General features: G+C 37.4%; 1 protein-coding gene across 1 annotated transcript; it reads left to right on the forward strand.

Moving 5' to 3' along the window:
* Positions 1-456: 456 nt before the first annotated feature.
* Positions 457-3,598, forward strand: LOC149823280 (putative WRKY transcription factor 57). Its single transcript, XM_090020007.1, has 3 exons — positions 457-823; positions 916-1,065; positions 2,696-3,598. Exons 1-3 carry the CDS (start codon positions 546-548, stop codon positions 3,225-3,227), a joined length of 960 nt encoding a protein of 319 aa, XP_089876133.1. The 5' UTR covers positions 457-545; the 3' UTR covers positions 3,228-3,598.
* The last annotated feature ends 12,968 nt before the right edge of the window (positions 3,599-16,566 follow it).

A 16,566-nucleotide genomic window follows, 5' to 3' on the forward strand; every position in this document is an offset into this window, starting at 1 on the left:
ACCTGTTGACCCGCAAACCCGACCCGCCAACCCGCCAACCTGACACGCTAACCTGCCAACCCGTTTACCCGACCCAACCAGTTTATTAAGTGGGTTGGCGGGTCGTGTCCGGTTACCCATTTAATAAACAGGTCGGGTTCGTGTTTGCCACAACCGACCCGTTTAATAAACGGGTCGGGTTCGGGTTGAGGTATGCTGACCTGCCAACCCGACAACCCGACCCGATTGCCACCCCTAGTTAGCGCAATGTTAAAAGGCACATTTTTAGTTTCTCTCTCTCTCTCTCTCTCTATATATATATATATATATATATATATATATATATATATATATATATATATACGTGTGTGTGTGTCTGCGCCCACGCACGTGTGCAATATATGTAAAACCTCATCTCTCTCTCTGGGTGATATTTATACATGTAAACCACATCTCTTTCTCTTCATCCCAATTACACCATTTCTGTTTACCTCTCCTTTTTCATGGTTTTCCTGATCTTCATTTCCTAATATACCACTAGGATTCAAAACCAAGAAGACAGCTCCATGATTGCCATAGAAGAGACGGTGTGCGAGGAAGAAGAGCTCGTAAGGGAGCTCCTAGACGACATCTCCCCCTTCATCCTTCTTCCCACGATCAGCGAGTGGAATCCGGCACCGGAATTCGGCCAACCTATATCAAGAATTTACTCCGGACCTACAATCAAAGACATCGAAAATGCATTATCTGTTCCTCATCATCGGAGTCCAGCCCTCGAAAGCCAATCAACTGCCGGAACCACCACTATCAACAACAACACAGCTGCGGCCGGATTCCTATCAAAGTAAGTCATAAAATGAAAATAATTATGTGCCATGAAACTCATTCTAGGCATGTGATGAATTGTAATAACATGTTTGCTTTTTGCTCTTCTAGACTTTCGTTTTTAGAGAAAGGGTTGGAGAAGAGAAAGATGGAGAACAAATACACGCTGAGGATTAAGAGTTGTGGGAATGGAACGGTGAATGATGGATACAAATGGAGGAAATACGGCCAAAAAACCATCAAGCATAGCCCTAACCCTAGGTAACACTCTATTATTGTTTTTTATCTTTCGGAACCAAATATTCAAAATTTTGCATAAATTTTCCTTTTGTGATTTTTACCTATTCACTCGGCATAAAACAAAGTGATTTTTTTTATTTCAGACAACAAATTTTCGTTTTTTATGTTTCTTCCTTTGCTAGGTGCACAAAACCTCCACCTTCCGCCCCACAATCACCGTCTGCACATTGACCGGCCTCTGTCTTTTTTATTTATAACCTGAAAAAACTGCACCCGGCACCAAAACCTGGTTGCACTGGCTCAGTCTGCCATACCTACTGTCGTCAGTGGCGTAAAACTCCGAGGCTAGGACCCCCCACCCCTGAGGCCTATGCTGGCCGTCGGCTTGCGCAGAGAGGTGCGATGCCCATGGGAATCCAAGATACCTACTGTCGTCTTCCTTTTTAATAGAGCATGTTCATATCTGCTAGTGACTTTCTTTTACAAATTGGCCAAAGATGTCTGCTGCACATTCTTCATGTTTTTATGAGCCAGTGTGATGGATTGTACCTATGAACGTGACAAATTAGAGCTAACAATCATGACCAAGTTCTTGAAAATAAAGTTTCATCTTGACCAAGTTCATGAACTCCTTATCTTTTGGAGAGTGTGAGCTTTGTAGTTAAAAAAAATTGATTTTTTTTATTAAGCCGAAAAAACCATGCCCAGCATGAAGACCTGGTTGCGCTGCCATATCATTTCGGCAACATATTATTTTTCAAGGCAGGGACTTGATGAATTGCACAAAGATAAGACGCCCATGAGAATCAAACCTTCACCGCCTTTTATGTGCGCCACCAAAGAGGACAATAAATGAATATTGCCACAAGCAAAGTGTGCCACGCAATTCCATCGTGAGACATATTGTCGATGGTTGTGGAACTTTCATCAAGTAAAAATGAGGTGCATAATTCCTTATTCACATAAATGCATAAAATATCACAATTTTTCTTAAATCATTTTTTTCTAAGCAACCCCTCCTAAATGATATCAAATGATGCTGGCCATTACAACAAGGAATGTTTGGATCCCACTAACTAGAATCAAGATATCTTAAGTTCCTGAAGTCCTTCTATCATGCAAACACCCAAAAAATTAGGAATATTCTTCCCTTTTGGTAGGTTGACTGTTCAAAGTTACCAAGTTGCTGGGACCTCACGAGTTCAAAACCCACGGGTGCACATATTTTACCACGAGGTTGAAGCTTGGTGTACTCTCTAATTGGCAACGGGTACCAGAGTTTTTATGCCAATGAACTCTGTGAGCAAGATGATTTTCCCTGGTTATCCAAAAGAATAAGGGATATTTTCTGAAACTTGTAGCTTAGCAATTACTAAGAAATCCAAGTAAATCTTATATTTATTATGGGCATTCAAATACACTTAGACCAAATCATACTCTCTCTCTCTCTCTCTCTCTCTCTCTCTCTATATATATATATATATATATATATATATATATATATATATATATATATATACTGCGTGTGTATGGCAGCTGTATTCATTCTATCTTACACTTGCCATAGATTTCATGCATGCAATTTTATATTTACTAGTTTATTTTATTTGTGTACGTATTTATTGATTTGGTTTTATTTTTTGAGGTGCAGAAGTTACTACAGGTGCACAAATCCACAATGTAATGCAAAGAAGCAGGTGGAAAGATCCATAGAGGACCCAGAGACTCTTGTCATAACATATGAAGGGCTCCACCTCCACTATGCCTATCCCTACTTCCAATTAAGGCAACAGTCACAGGAGCAACACATTGAGCCCACCAAGAGGCCCAGGCTTGATTTGGTTGAGCCCAAAGTTGGCCCACTAAAGGAATCACCTTTAATTCCTGGCCACCATGATCAACAACCCCAACTACACCCCAACTGCCTTAATTCCTCTGAAAAACGTGCAACCCCTCCCACTGATCTCCCTTTACATACTCAACCACCAACACTGGGTCTGCTCCAGGATATTGTTCCCCAAGGCATCATGAACCCCGTGAAATCTCCAGCCTGCCCCTTAACTAAATCATCACCATCCTCATCACCCCCACCTTCATCATCATCATGTTCTCCTTCCTCTTCCTCTTCTTGGTTCAGTAATGGATCTTATGAAATGGGTCATTGTATCCTCTCTACAAAATGAACCCTCATTATCTACTTCAGCTGGTGAAATTGGCCTTTGACACCCTCCCTCACCCATAACCACAATACACCGTGGTGTTGGTCATAGGCATTCATAATGATCAGCCAAACTCAAGGGTATTCTTGTAATTTACTTCACACCAAACCCCCCATCTCCAAGAAGCTATACTAGGGCTATGCCATTAACACAAACAAACCCCAAGTATTTAGTTGTTTCCTTTTTCTTCTTTTTTAAGGACGGAAAGGGGAGTTGTTAAAAGTGTAAAAGGTTGTATCCCCTAGCTGCCTAGCTATTGTCTCCTCTTTCAAAAAGAAAGGGGGAAATCATGTAATTACCGAGAAATGTAATGGAAAAGAAATGTGAAACTTTGTTGCTTCTTCTTTTTTAACTTTATTGGCGCAATACTATTCCTTGTTTTAGCTAGCTATTATGAGATCACAACAAGACTCGTGTGAACAATTATGAAGTGTCAATGTCTTCTCTCTAATAGGGTAGGGTTTGCATGAGTCGGGTTCTCTTTTTCAATTTCAAAACTTAACTTATCATATATTGATAAAAAGAACTCCGCATGTGTGTAACTATTTAGTTATACACTTCCGGTCCCAAGCCCGGATAAAGGAGGAGGGTTGCGGTAGGCCAGTGATAGCCAACATAAAAACTTAGTCACACCCTATGAATATGAACCAATATGAGAATTTCGTTGGGGCGTTCCCTACTGAGCGACGCGTTGTACTCTATAAGCTCGGAGGCAGTGATAAATGCGCAAGGGCTGCTAGGTCGTCGCCCAGAAGCGACGCGTCACACTGGCGCTCGGGTGTGGTGTCAAATAGGCAAGGGTTCCCTCACTTTGTTGGACGGTGGGGGTAAAGAAGATAGTTCAAGACCATAAAATTAGGTTAGCCACTTGGAACATAGGGTCTTTAACTGGTAAGTTGGTAGAGTTAGTAGATGTTATGTATAGGAGAAAGATTGATATTTTATGTCTACAAGAGACCAAATGGGTAGGTGAGAAAGCAAAAGTGATAGAACCTTGGGGATATAAGATTTGGTACACAGGAATAAATAGGATTAGAAATGGAGTAGGGATTGTGATAAGTCGTGAGTTTATAGATAATGTAGTTGAGGTCCGTAGGAAGGGTGATAGGATTTTACTTATTAAATTAGTATTAAGTACAGATATTATTAATATTATTAGTGTTTATGCACCTCAAGTAGGTTTAGATGATTTCATTAAGCGTCAATTTTGGGAAGATTTAGATGGAGTAGTACAAGAGATATCTTATGGAGAAAAGCTTTTCATCGGCGGTGACCTGAATGGACATATAGGCATTAGTAAGGATGTATTTGAGAGTATTCATGGAGGCTATGGTATAGGAGAAAGAAACGAAAGTAGAGAAAGGATTTTAGATTTTGGTTTGTCCTATGATATGATCTTAGCAAACACTTGGTTTAGGAAGAGGGAGTCTCACCTAGTAACATTTAAAAGTGGGGTTAATACGAGTCAGATAGATTTTTTTCTACTTAGAAAGACAGATAGGGGTTGTTGCATCGATTGTAAGGTTATACCAGGAGAAAGTGTAGCTACACAATATAGAGTCTTAATTTTAGATCTTAGAATTAGAAAATGCCGCAAAAGTGATCGACATAAGAGAGATCGTAGAATTAAGTGGTGGGCACTGAAAGGAGCTAAACAAGGAATGTTTGTAGAGCAGATAGTTAAGGAAGTTGATTGGTCTCTCGAGGAGGATTCAGAATCAATGTAGAATAAGATAGAGGGTGGCATGAGAAAGGTGGCTAAGAAAGTATTTTGTGAGTCTAAAGGCGGTGCACCGCTAGGTACGGATACATCATGGTGGAACGAGGATGTCAAATTAGCTACTAAGGTTAAAAGATAGTGTTATAGAAATATAAGTAAGGGTCATAATAATGAGAATTTGGAGAAGTATATGATAGCAAAAAAGGAAGCTAAAAAAGTAGTTCGAAACGCGAAGGATAAGGTATATAAGGAGGTTTATGACAAGTTAGATACCAAAGAGGGCGAGAAGGATATTTATAGGCTTACAAAGATGAGAGATAGGAAATCGAGGGATCTGGGTATGGTTACATGTATTCAAATGGTTTTAGTCAAAGATGAGGAGATTAAGGAGAGATGAAAAGATTATTTTGGTAAGCTATTTAATGGAAGTCATGCTCAGGATCTTGGAGACTTCTCTATTCCTTTTCATGAGATGAATCGTGACCACATGCACAAGATTCAAAAAAAAGAAATTGCAGAGGCTTTGAAGAAAATGAAATCAAGAAGGGCAGTTGGCCCAGATGGTAAACCTATCGAGGCTTGGAAATGCTTGGGTGAGAAAGGTTTAGAATGGTTGACAAATCTTTTTAACAAGATTTGGCGGACAAATAAGATGCCTAATGAATGAAGGAAGAGTACTTTGGTGCCTCTATATAAGAATAAGGGTGATATACAAAATTGCACAAACTATCGTGGTATAAAACTCATGAGTCATACTGTGAAACTTTGGGAGAGGGTGATTGAGTATACGTTGATGAAGGTTGTCATGATAGCGGAGAATCAATTTGGTTTTATGCCTGGAAGATCAACTATGAAAGCTATACATCTTCTTAGATAACTTATTGAGAGATATAGAGAGAGAAACAAAGATTTACATATGGTTTTTATTGATTTGGAGAAGGCATACGATAGAGTACCTAGGGATGTTCTCTGGTGGACAATGATGAATATAGGTGTTTCTCTCAAGTACATTAGTATAATTAAAGATATGTACGAAGAAGTAGTAACCAATGTCCACACTTGTGGAGGGGTGACAACCAATTTTCCTATAACGGTTAGGTTACATTAAGGATCTGCATTAAGCCCTTTCCTATTTGCTATAGTGATGGATGAGCATATGAGATCAATTCAAGAAAATGTGTCGTGGTGTATGTTGTTTGCTTATGATATTGTTTTGATTGATGAGTCTAGAGTTGGGGTTAATGCTAAGTTAGAATTATGGAGACAAACATTGGAAGCAAGAGGTTTTAAGTTGAGTAAGAGTAAGACAAAATATATGGAATGTCGGTTTAGTAAGCAACAAAGTAGTGATGGGAGTGTAGTGAAGTTTGGTGAGAAAGAAATACCGGTGGATGACTGTTTCAAATGTTTGGGATTTATCATTCAAAAGTATGGGGAAATTGATGGAGATGTAAATCATAGGATAAAGGTTGGGTGGATGAAATGGAAAAGTGCAACTGGAGTGTTGTGCGATCATAGAATGCCATTGCGATTGAAGGAAAGTTTTATAGGACGACAATTAGGCCCGCTTTACTATATGGTACAGAATGTTGGGCTGCCAAGAGACATTATATTCAAAAAATTTGTGTAGCTAAGATGTGTATGCTTAGATGGATGTGTGAAAATACAATAAAAGATAAGATTCGAAATGAAGAGATACGTAAGAAGGTAGGCATTGCATCCATTGAAAATAAGATGAGAGAGGATCATTTACGGTGGTTTGGACATATTCAGCGAAGGCTTAATTAATGCTCCAGTTAGAAGGATGGAGAAATGGAAAAATATATTAGTTAAAAGAGATCGGGGTAGGCCTAAGAAGACTTGGATGAAGATGATAGGAAAGGATATGAATGTTTTGAACCTCACTGAGGACATGGCATTGAATAGAAATGTTTGGAGGAGAAGGATTCATGTGGAAGACCCAGAATGATTTTCTTTTTTGGTTCATATCGCCGACCGCAATTGTTTTGGGATGAAGGCGTAGTTGTTGTTGTTGTTGTTGTTGTTGTATATTGATAAGAAGAACTTAATGTTTTGGTTATTACACTTAACTACTTACTTTCTTAAGTTATCTTTAAAAGGCATAGATGTTACCCCACCTCCTTCATTGTGAGTCCCATAAGGCATGGAGGTCCGTGGACTACTCGAGGTCTACTCCATAGGGGCAGGCCTTTTAAGTGACTTTTGTCTTTAGAATTTGTTTAAGGGGGTTGAATGTAATATTTGTGGTTTTTTGTGAATATTTTTATAAATAATAAATAAATAATAAAAATTAGATGAATGAAATAAATGGAGTAGATTTTAGAAAAAATTAAAATGATTAAGTGTCTTGCCGACCCTAGTAAAAATCGCTTTCAAAATTAATTTTTTGTAAAAATGATATTTTTGAGAAAGGAATTTAGATAAGTATGATAAAATAGTATTTTAAAAAATTTAATATGAATTTAAAATAATTTGAATTACATGTAGTGTCACTTCATTTAAATTTTGAATCTAGTTTTGAAAATGTTGAAATCCAAAATACCCCTTCCCCACCCCCCCCCCCCACCCCCCCAAAAAAAAAGACTTGATTGGTCTTAAAATCAGCCAGTTAACCTTTCTCTAACCGAAAGTAGTGATGAAAATGCTTACATTCTTGATGTGTTAACAAAAATCTATTAGATTTCATCACTTAGGTAAAAAAGAAAAGCACAGTAAAACAAATGACACAAATGTATGGTGTCTTTTTGTAAATACGTGATATGTTAGGTGGCTTTTGTAAATTTCTCTCTTTTTTTTTGGAAATTCATTGGTGGGTCCTTGGAATTAAAGAAGCAGGTTTGCGTTTGTTAAGTGATGCTTTCCATTGGTCACATCATGGGAGAAGGATGAGGTTGGAAGCTAAAAAAGAATTGGGGAACAAGCAAAAGGCAGGAGTTTGAGTTTTTGTTAGTGTATTTATGGATGATGTGGATGTTCTCTTGACCACAATGCACAAGTGATTTACGAACTCCACTTCATCATTTAACATGGTTAGATGAAAAATGATGTGATATTGATGGCTTCCCTTCATTGAATATCATATAATAGTAATAACAACAATGATAATTTCAGTAATGAGAAAAATGTTTTTTTTTAATGGCAAGTTGGGGTTAGTCAGACCCCCACCAGTTATTATTCAACGTACCATTGGGTTTTGAACCTGCAACGTCCCACCACAAGGAGGCATGCACTGACAGCTCCTACCAACCAAGCCGAGCCCCGTTAACAACAATAATAATTTCAGTAATGGGAAAAAAACTTTTTTTTACAGCGATGCCTTAATTGCCATCCATCTGAGACCGAGGTAACATCGAACGGCTCTCAGTTGTCACTATAGAAAAATGTCACTATATAGAAGAGCACTTATTTAAATTATAACTTTATTGATGCCAACAGTTTCATTTTCAACATTGTTAATTGAACAATGAATTATTAGTTATTCTTGGCTCTTGAGGGAAGTTGATGCATTCTTTTCTACCATTCATTAATTTCCTTATTTCCCTAGCCAGATTTTTTTTAATAATTAATTTTTTGAATGACTAATTTTCCAATGCAGATTAAAATTTCACCTTCTTCGCCTTTTATTCATAATGTAACACCATGGCATAAATCTAGTTCGTGGAAAAATTCTTGGTAAAGAAAGTCTCATGAGATTTCTTTTTAGAGAAAAAGTCTCATGTGATTTTTAAAGAATACGGTTTTTCTGGGGAAAATCATGGGAGGATACTGCCATATATTGATCACATTAGTATCACAAGAAATTGTGATATTTTCAAAATATATGATAACATTACATTTTTTGGTACTATGTTAGCATCTAAAACTAAAAATATTGTGATTTAGTCATAATCACATTACAGTTTTTTTTTTTAAATTTAATCAAAAATATTGTGCTATTCTTTATTCCATTTCCTTTTATTGGAGGAAAAACCTTGTAAATCTGCATAATTGTAATCTTTTTTTTATGAGATAAACGATTACCTAGAGTCTAGACACTTTTATTCAGCAAAATGACATATTAGGAGAATAAAAGTGCTGCTGTCTTCTTCCTTTTTACTTTTGGTTAAACTAAGAGAAGATCTGGTCATATTGTATATAATAGATTTCTCAATTACATTCAATCCCCACCAAACATGATGAAGATGTGCCTTGGCCCCCACGTATAATGTCATTAATCCTCGGTTATATTCAATCTCTACTGCACATCTCACTTTGGAACCATGAGAGTGAGATATGTGCTGGAGATTGAATATAATCGAGGGATCAGTTAATATAATATGACTTGGCCTGTTTTTTTTTTTATTTCTTAAAGAAACTGCATCAAGACCTGGTTGCACTAGCTCAGTCTGCCATACATATTCGTCATCCTAAAAGCGTAAAACTTCGAGGTTAGGACCCTCGCCTTTAGGGCTTAACTGGGTGTCTGGGCTGCTCTTTGCTTGGTAAACTTAAACCATGCCTTTTGCTTGGGGTGGAGTCTTAAACCATGCAGGCCTTTTATTTGTAGTGAAATCTTTTACCTTCATCTATTGATAATTTCTGAGCACCACATCAAAAAAGGAAGTTTTTTTTTTTTTGAAAGGCAAGCTGGGTTAGGCAGACCCTTACCAGTTATACAACCATACCATGGGATTTGAACTTGCAACGTCCCAACACAAGGAGACCTGCACTAGTTTCTCCTACTAAACAAGTGAAGTCGGCATGCTGAAATTTCATAAATTTCTATGCCTTTCTTGTGCACCACTTGCTAGTAGAACATTGCTATCCTTCAAAAGGTTCTATTAGATTAAATTGTTTGCTACCATTCATGGAGCATTAATTTCATCAAGATTATAATATGCGAATGAGGATGTTTCAGACCATCACGTTTTTCACTTTTTGCTTCAAGCCCGTGATGAGGCAATGCCCGCCCCGCCTCAAGATTAGAACCTCCATCCCTGGCGGGGATAGATTTTAACCTCCACCCCCGCCTTCATCCTTGTTTAATGTCCTCCATTCCCGGTTCAAACGGGGATGAGGCGGGCCGGCGGGGCGGGGATATTGCGGGGAAAAGTGATGAAGACGGGTCGAGGCGGGGATGAGGTGGGCAGGGGCGTAGCTAGGATTCATGTGAAGGGGGGCAAACCGGGGTGTAGGAAAAAAAAATTATTTGTGCGATAGTCGGGGGTTAGGGGCAGCGCCCCCCAAAAATTTTTTTTTGAGATAAAATAAAAAATGGCTACAATTATTAATATAAATCTATTTCATATGGACAAATCAAACTATTTGCTGCAGTCAGGGCTGGGCTAGGACTGGACTGGGCTACAAAAATGGATAAAAATCTATTTCATATGGAATCAGGGCTGGGCTAGGACTGGGCTTTTAAAAAAAAAACAAAAAAAATTAACTGTTTCGGGAGGCAGGGCTGGGCTACACCCTTGGAGGTGGGATCGTGGCGGGGAAAAGTGTACGTGTTCGGGGATGGATTTTAACCTTCGTCCCTGCCTCCATCCCCGTTCCATGCCCTTCATCCCCGGTCCAAACGGGGCGGGGCCCGGCTTTCTCCCTGTCCACTGCCATCCCTACTGTGGGGTCGCCTGCAGAGCTAGCAGGGTGTTGAGATGAAATGCACCGGATCAAACTCGGCTGGCGCATGGGTGTGTAGCTTTAAGTGGTGGGCCACGTAAGGCAGGGTGGTCAAAAAAAAAGAAAAAGATAATGCCTATCATCCAAATCGATGATCTACATGATCTTTTCAACTACTATGAAAACCTAAAATACCAGCCATTCTACCCCGATGTGGCCAGCAGGATCCTGTGTCAAGCTAAAGGCTAATGGTTTATCACAGTTGGGGCATGTAAGGCTGGGTAGTTTGTCTCCTCAACCAGGAGTTTTACCTCATGAGGGTTTTCCTTCGTCATAAAAAAAAAAATACCAGCCATTCTTAGTTTTATTTCAAAAAAAACTTTGGAATTTTTCTTGTCATATTTTTCAAGAGAAGATCATCACAATATCCAACAATCCAAGTACTCACCAACAAAATGGGATGCTTTAGTCGGGCCATATGACAATTATCTTCATGGCTGATGTGCACTATTTAGATATTAGTAATTGAAACAACTTAGCCCTGACTTGCCTCAAACTGGGTTTTGGCAACATGAATAAGGTTGTTTGGGTGACCAAAAACCTAGTTTTTAGGTTTTTGGTTAAAAAAAACCAAAAAAAGAAAAAAAAAAGGGCGCACCATTTCTTGGTCAGTGGTTTGTCGGAAAATGGACGGTCATTGCCAAAAATGAAAAAAAAAAAAACTGTGGCCGACCATTTCCTGGCCGGTGGTTGGCTAGAAAATGGTCGACCAACTTAAAGTAAAAAAATGCAAAATCCACAGCCATGTATTTGCAAAAAAAAAAATGCTCATTTTGTAGCCATTTTCGACTGCTACCCAGAGGGAAATGGCTGGACAAGGGTGGATGGAGGTGGGTTGGTGAAAGAAGGGAAGAAGGTGGATCCGGGTGGGGAACAGGGGCCCCTCCCTCCACCTGGAAAAACAGAGGGGGCTTGTTTTGCAAAACTTGGTTAGAAACCCAGTTTTGCCTAGGGGTGAGTTGGGTCTTATCAGACCCGATTTTGAATCGGGTCTAAAAGTAAGACTCAAACCCAACCTATTCTAATTCGGGTTCAGGTTCAGGTTTGGTTACCGCTAAAAATTGTGGATCCATATGGATAAATAGGTTTGGGAATAACTAGGTTGGGTCTTTAGTAGATTTCTTTCTCGGATAATCCTGCAGTGCAGAGACTGGGTATTAAATAATCATCTTCGGGGCACTTAAGTCTTTACAATCACTCCTTTTCTAGAATCGTTATTTTTTTTGGCACCAATGGAGGAGATTTGGGACCCCCCCGAACATGAGATGTGGCTACCGGCCCTGTTCGGGGGGGGGGGGGACATATAACCTGCTCCGATTGACCTAACCATTCGCCCGTTCGAAACCTACTACTAGTTTTTTTAATGTTTTTGGATAATTTGGGTAAACCACCTGGAGTTCATTGGTGGAAACCTTAGGTCCTTGTTGCTCACTAAGGAGTACACCTAGTTTTGCCTTGTGGCAAAGGGTGAGCACCTGTAGACCCAAGGGGTTTGGCATAGTGGGATGGGACCTAGACCGTTTGACGGGCAGTCTAGGTTCTAATCCAATGGGTGTCACCCACTTGGGTAAGCTGAAAATTGGCGACTCCTGAGGGTCAAGGGGTAAGCCCTCGAAGTTTTATGCTAACATGAACAAAGACCGTAAGTACGGCAGGTTGAGCCAGCATGGCTAGGTCTATGCGCCTGGTGAGGTTTCTCCAAGTAAAATTTTAAAAAAAAAAAGGGCACACCTGTGGATTTTGAACCTTTGATATGGCATCAACTTGGTGACATTCACAAGTCATCCTCCCTGCTAGATTGGTGGAGCCCGGTTAACTACTACTTAAACCTAAAATGAAAATTAAACTTATCCAATCTGTAACTGGACTTGAGTCATTAATCGGGATCATAGTGACAAATATCACGAGATTTATGAAAATCTTGCCATAAGCCTGAAAGTTTAAAATGTTGTGATATTTTCAAAATATCGCAAGATTTATGAAAAAACATAAATACCGTGATTTAAACATGATATTTACGTTTTAAATGGTTATTTATAGTGAAAAACCGTGTATTTGTATTTTTAAATATTTTATTATAAAAAATTTATTTTTTATATTTTTATGTTTATTTTTTTATTGCTAAGATTTTGCCAAAAAATGTGAGATTTATGAAAAAATTTCAATTTCTCACGAGTTTTTTAAAAATGAGATTTTGCCGAAAAAAATGTTTGTCACTATGATAGGGATCCTACCAAAATTATGTACGGAATTGAATAGTTAGCTGGATGGTTAGGTCACACTATCATAACCAAGGGGTCTCAGGGTCGAATCTCATTAGGGGTTGGGTTTTCCACCAACTTGCATATAAAAAACTAAGAAATGAAAAGCAGCTTAGTAACTCAGATTCGATTAGTAAAACAATCTTAGTATTTGAGCCCTACACGGTCTGATCTCAATAGAGGCAGACCAGCCACTAAGTTTGATTCATGGTTTTGATGAATGGCCAAAAAAAATTGAACCTATAAAGCCCAATTTTTAGAAACGCCTTATGCATATTAAACATGCCTGAGCTATGCCACAAATATATAGTTATGACCTAACAAGCAGTGTGAGTTTGACAGATAAGTTTGATTTTTGTTTTTGGAAAAATATGGCATAAAGACTAGGTATGTCAACAGGTCGGATTTGGATGAAAAAAGATAAAACTGAATCAGATCTGACCTAATCGGTTTCCCATTTGGATTTGGACTTGGATGGAAAAAAGTTAAAACCAAATCTGGATCCGACTAGCTCAAAACCCAATATTTACACTTTATCGGATTCGGATTTTAATCAGATTTGGGTTGGGTTTCAATGAAAAACTCATTACCGAACCTGAGTCTAATCCGATTCGAATTTGGGTTGCATCCCCCTCATTGACATCAATAATGAAGACACTTTTTTTTTTAAATGTAATTAGTAATTTTTTTGTGATATTTTAATATTTACAAATCCATTATTATTAAAATATTATTAGACAATATTAAAAAAATTAAAAAAATAATTGTATGTGTCAATGTGTTCGATCATGTCTTATTGCGTCACAAGGGGTACACCGCCAAACTAGCATGTCTCTGTCAAATGGTGCCCGATTTTAGTCAGATATTAGGTAAGATCAAGATAAGGGGTAATCCAAATTAACCATCTACTTGATTAATACAATGATACATGGGTTAATAGTTGCTATAATCAATTTAGTAAAACCTTTTTTTTTGTGTTTTAAAAAAAAAAAAAATCTAACCCGGCTTGTATAGTAGTAAACAACTTATCCAACAGAAAATAACCGTATTGTCCATCTAAAATGACGTGCTTCTCGAAATGCTTACAAATTTGCCAAAATCTCTAGCATATCCAAAATCTCTAGAACAAGTTTGCCCTTCACACATGCGAACTTAATGAGGTTTGAGGGATATATAAGTACACAATAGGAAGCCAACCTTTCAATAAAAAGGATATTCACACGATCATTTTACAGACCTCACATGCATCTCCTAAGGTTTGCAACCCTAATGTGAACCTTCTCTAATTGAAAGGTTTTAGCTCTGCAGGTTTGCCACATGCATTTGCAACGGTCTCAAAATTCATGCGTACATCATGCAAACCTCACCTTTGCAAATATAATATGACCTTCCTGAGAATACCCTGTGAATACTTCTCAAGGAGCTATGTAAATGTGTGCTCACATTTATAGTTACCTGCTGCGAATGTCCCAATTGTTTGAACTTTGATTCGAGCTTTGCAAATACAATACGACCTTCACAAATATAGTATGACATTCGCGAAGAAAACTTGTGAACCTAATTTAACTAAATACTCCTTACGTATGTCTGCAAATGTGTGTTGACATTGACAAATACTTGTTGCAAATGTTTATACCTTGGCATGCTTGCTAATTCATGTATAAAGTCATTGCAATCATTTTTTTCATTTTTTATTTATTTCTCGTTAGAAGCCTAACCCTTTTATCTCTAGAACTGTAATGTTTTTCCCTCTCTTTTGCAGCGATTCTTGTGAAATCATCTTCTGACATTTCGGCGAGGTTGCAGCATCCTTTTGGTCAACTTTTTCATCTTTCGATTAGGTCAACAAGTGAGTTATATATATATATATATATATATATATATATATATATATATATATATATATATATATATATATATATATATATATATAAAATATTTGTGTTTGGTTGTTGTCGTGAATGATTTCAATATGTTTACATGTGTTTTATTTAATATTTGAAACCAAATTTTTTGTTTAAGGGTTTTTTAAATATATATATATATATATATATATATATATATATATATATATATATATATATATATTTATTGATATTTTAGATGATTTATGTTTATTTTTTTTCTTTTATTTAATATTTTGAGGCTTTGTCTTGAGGTAATAGTGTTAGGGTTGCATGTGTATAAGCATTCAATTAGTGTGATGAGGTTGGGGTTGACTATGCACAAACATTTTATAGAGGTTAGGTTTTTTTTAAGTAATTGACTTTCAAAATGGTTGTTGTAGGTAGTTTTATTAATTGAATGTACAAAAGATATATAAATGATCTTTTTGTTATATGTTATTTTCATTAGATTAACGATATATTGCATAATTGCTATAGACAGTTAATTATAGTCTCTAAAATGGTTAAAATACACTATTGTAACACTGATTACTTTACATGACTTGCTCCAAATTATGACTCAGATGAGTTGTTGCTCAATTTCAAGCCGGTGTGTGCCTATATTCTTTTAGACATGGTTTTCCCTACCCTAGCTTCCATAGGAAAAACAAAAGTAAATGATAATTGATAACATCCTTCTGTGTGAGTAGACTCATTTTTATAACCATCAATTTCCATGAATCTAATGATCAAGAAGTGGTCAGGCCCATGAAACCAATCAACTAGCACTGCATCTCACTCTTCAACAAGATGACCAGTCAAGAAGATTCTAGCCTGGCTATAATTGGATTTGGTTGCCATTCAGAATCTTATGCGGCATAGACCAATAAAGCTTGGATTATGCATTTCCCATGAACACAATGTTAGCATGAATTATCATACTGAAGGTCCTTGTTCATTTATAATCTTCATGTTGTCACGCATAGATACAGCTTCGGGAATAGGATATGGAAATCCTTGTCGAGTTCTCCATTAAGAAAACTTTATTTGGAGATATGGTGGAGTAACCATGTCATATAGCCTTCAGGCGCGTGGGGGAATGGCACTGTAAATAATACCTTGGTAGGAGGGCTGAAACATAGGTAGGCTCGTTCAGCAAAGGCGTCAAAATCATCGCTGAGGCCTTGCTTACCAGTAGCACAGTTATAACCAATTTTAGGAAAATTTGGCCAAGGGTCACAAGCATACTTTTCATTCATGTGATCCTTTACAATGACCTGTATTTTCATGAAAACAGAATCCAGCCCTCGTGCCCAAATCATGAAAATACTTTGCAGAACTCATTTCTTCAAGTCCACAAACTATTAAGTGTTATCTCTAACATTGTGTTGGCATCTAAGATCACATCTGTACGGTCAGAATTTAAAAATAAAACAAGAAAAACCCATCAAGCACGTATCGCAAGCACCTACTCTCTCTCTCTCTCTCTCTCTCTCTCTCTCTCTCTATATATATATATATATATATATATATATATATATATATATATATATATATATATATATATATATATATATATATATATATATATACAACTTAACACTCTCCCTCAAACTTACGGTATGATATACCAAAAGTTCGAAAATACAAAAAAAAATAATAAGGAAGATCCAAGTCTTCAAGTGTCTTCATTAAAAGTCTTCATCTTTATGACGCATCAGAGAATTTAGCAAATATAAGTATTTGAATGT

This window comes from Nuphar pumila, chromosome 10, assembly GCF_984573655.1.
Source record: "Nuphar pumila chromosome 10, dmNupPumi1.hap1.1, whole genome shotgun sequence".
NCBI classification, from domain to species: domain Eukaryota; kingdom Viridiplantae; phylum Streptophyta; class Magnoliopsida; order Nymphaeales; family Nymphaeaceae; genus Nuphar; species Nuphar pumila.

What these genes read in the sequence shown, in the direction of transcription:
- LOC149823280 (XM_090020007.1), top strand. Translation starts at nt 546, where the DNA reads ATGATTGCCATAGAAGAGACGGTGTGCGAGGAAGAAGAGCTCGTAAGG. An exon ending in GCGGCCGGATTCCTATCAAA is followed by an intron (nt 824 to 915) that starts GTAAGTCATAAA and finishes TTGCTCTTCTAG; the next exon opens with ACTTTCGTTTTTAGAGAAAG. An exon ending in AAGCATAGCCCTAACCCTAG is followed by an intron (nt 1,066 to 2,695) that starts GTAACACTCTAT and finishes TTTGAGGTGCAG; the next exon opens with AAGTTACTACAGGTGCACAA.